This window comes from Lolium rigidum, chromosome 4 (assembly GCF_022539505.1).
Source record: "Lolium rigidum isolate FL_2022 chromosome 4, APGP_CSIRO_Lrig_0.1, whole genome shotgun sequence".
Classification (NCBI taxonomy): Eukaryota; Viridiplantae; Streptophyta; class Magnoliopsida; order Poales; family Poaceae; genus Lolium; species Lolium rigidum.
In genome coordinates this window covers 275,591,201-275,593,666 of record NC_061511.1, presented here as the reverse complement: position 1 = coordinate 275,593,666, position 2,466 = coordinate 275,591,201, and the positions used below count along the sequence as shown (strand labels likewise).

The following is a 2,466-nucleotide window of genomic DNA, read 5'->3' as shown; positions in this document are numbered from 1 at the left end:
TTTGTTTTATTTCTCGAAAAGATTCATTTTATCATTGCCACTTGATCAGATCTTTTTTTTTCAAAAATGAAGCATAGCTGTCTCAAAATAAGGACACCAATGAAAATCGTTAACATACAGCTGATCGCCTAGAAAAATTCTATCTACATCCCTGGTTTCGGCGGGTGTGATGAGTCTTTGATGAAAGGGTGTGATTAGTTCTCAGTTGACTAAAAAATAATTTTATTTTTAGTCATATGATGTCATCAAATTGGATCACTAACCAAATCTAACGGTCTGAAGCATATCTTTTACTTGCATCTCTACTTGTAACTGAAAAACTAAGTTGCAATCTAAATTATACTTCCTCTGTTTTTTTAAATTAACTCGAATTTTGTATAACTTTCTAGTGAATGCGAATCAATTAAAATATACTCGAAGGCAGTAACACATATGCATGAATCACATGCAATCTACAGCTATGACTGATCAGAAACTTAAGTCTTTTGAGAACTAGCAAAACCATTTTGAAACGCATACACTTTACCTGAATTTCAGAAGCAACAGGTCAACAGTTTCTCTCCTTTTTAACGCAGAAGCACCTCAGTTTCAGTTTCAGTAGTGCTCTGAAAAAACAATCCCGTGTTCTGAACATTTGATCGTGATCTGCAGGCGATCGAACGGTGGTGGAGGCCACCCTAGCATGTGACTGACGGTGTATAGGCATCTTTCTCAAACACGAGGGCTCGCCTCCCAATCATAAAGTCGTCAGAGGCTCGTAAAAGTTTTAACCTTTCTTCCTTCGCATCGGCATCGAATCCCACCTCGCATTGCTGACCGCCCCCACCTCGCCTCCTCTCCCCGCGTGGCCTAGCGCCGACGCCGGCCATGAACGTAGCAACACCATAGCACATCAGAGTCCGTGAAAGACAATGGGCCGGTCAAGGGCCAAGGACGGGGGCGCCAAGTCGTTCCCGTCGCCGGCGTCGTCCTCCTCGGCGTCGTCCTCTGAGTTCGAGTTCACGGTGACGCTGTCGCCGGCCTCGAAGCAGCGGTCGGCGGCGCAGCTGTGCCCCGCGGACGACCTCTTCTACAAGGGCCAGCTCCTGCCGCTGCACCTGTCGCCGCGCATCTCCATGGTGCGCACGCTGCTGCTGTCCTCGGCGTCCACCTCCTCCGCCTCCGCCTCCGACTCCACCTCCACCTCGCGCGACTCCAACGGCAGCACCTCGTCCACCTTCTCCGCCGACTGCGAGGCCCTCCTGCTCCCGGACTCCGCGCCCTGCTCCTCGCGCCCCAGCTCCGCCACCGACGACGACCGCCACCTCAACCTCCTGCGGGGAACCGCCTCGTTCGCCGGGCTCCCACCAGCAAAGCGCGCCGGCAACAGGTACCTCTCGTCCTTCGCCACCCGCTTCTCCTCCGTCTTCCTCCACCGCGGCGGTGCGCCGGCTGCCGACAAGAAGCCGTCCGGCGGCAACAAGTCTCTTGCCAAGGAGGTGATCAAGAAGTATGCCAAGAAGGTGAAGCCTCTGTACGAGAAGCTGTCCCAGATGCCCAAGAGCCAGAGCAACCAGCCTCCGGCGCAGCAGCAGCAGCAGGGTTTCAAGAAACCGTTCAGTTTCTCGATCCGGAAGAAGCGGGGTGACGACGACCAGGCTGCCGCATCCCCCGCGGTGGCGGCGGCGGAGGCGAGCGCCGGCAAGTACGCGCACTCCAACTCGTTCTCCGGGAACCTCCGGTTCCCGCGGCAGAAGCGGTGCGCGGCGAGCTGCCCCTCATCGATGCGGTCCTCGCCGAACCACTCCGGTCTGCTCTCCTTCGGCGGCGCGGGCGGCGTCGGCTTCCCCGACGTGCCTGCCGCGGCAGCGGCTGCCATGTCGGGCAGCATTGGCGTCGGTCACGTGTCGCTGTCGAAGTCGCATTCCTCGTCGATGGAGGAGCTGCAGAGCGCCATCGAGGGCGCCATCGCGCACTGCAAGAACACAATGGGCGGCGTCGTCTACATGTGCCCGCGCAAGGGGACGTCGTCGTCGTCGGCCGCCGGCGAGATCTGCGCGTTCTGAGCGCAAGTGCACTAGGATTCGGGCGCAGAGCTAAGTAAAAGACTGTTTAATCGGCAGTCGTAGTATCTGTTAATCTACCGTGTTTTGTTTTAGTGTCCTTTTTGGTAAGACTTATGATAATGTTGGTAAATAAGGGTAGTTCGAAGGGGTTAAATGATATTTCTAGCCTTTGGGTGCTTTCCTTTTCCGGAGTTTGAGATTTGCATCGGTGTCCTCCAAGTATCAGCCTCAAACATTAGAAGAACTAAAAGTTGCAAGAAATGTGTTAGTAAGATGACGTGGCTACTATTAGGCTAGATAAGCTCGAGTTGTGCACTTCACCACTTCATTGCAAAAGATCATCTCTTAGAAGGTTCACATAATCACATGCACGTCAACTTTGGATAGACTATTTTGCTTGCACATGAGTTCTCCAACCATA

General features: G+C 53.4%; 1 protein-coding gene across 1 annotated transcript; it reads left to right on the top strand.

Annotated features, from left to right (window-relative positions):
• The first annotated feature begins 790 nt into the window (after nt 1–790).
• On the top strand, nt 791–2,045 carry LOC124705972 (probable membrane-associated kinase regulator 1). Its single transcript, XM_047237655.1, has one exon. It carries the CDS (start codon nt 912–914, stop codon nt 2,043–2,045), a length of 1,134 nt encoding a protein of 377 aa, XP_047093611.1. The 5' UTR covers nt 791–911.
• Nucleotides 2,046–2,466: the final 421 nt, after the last annotated feature.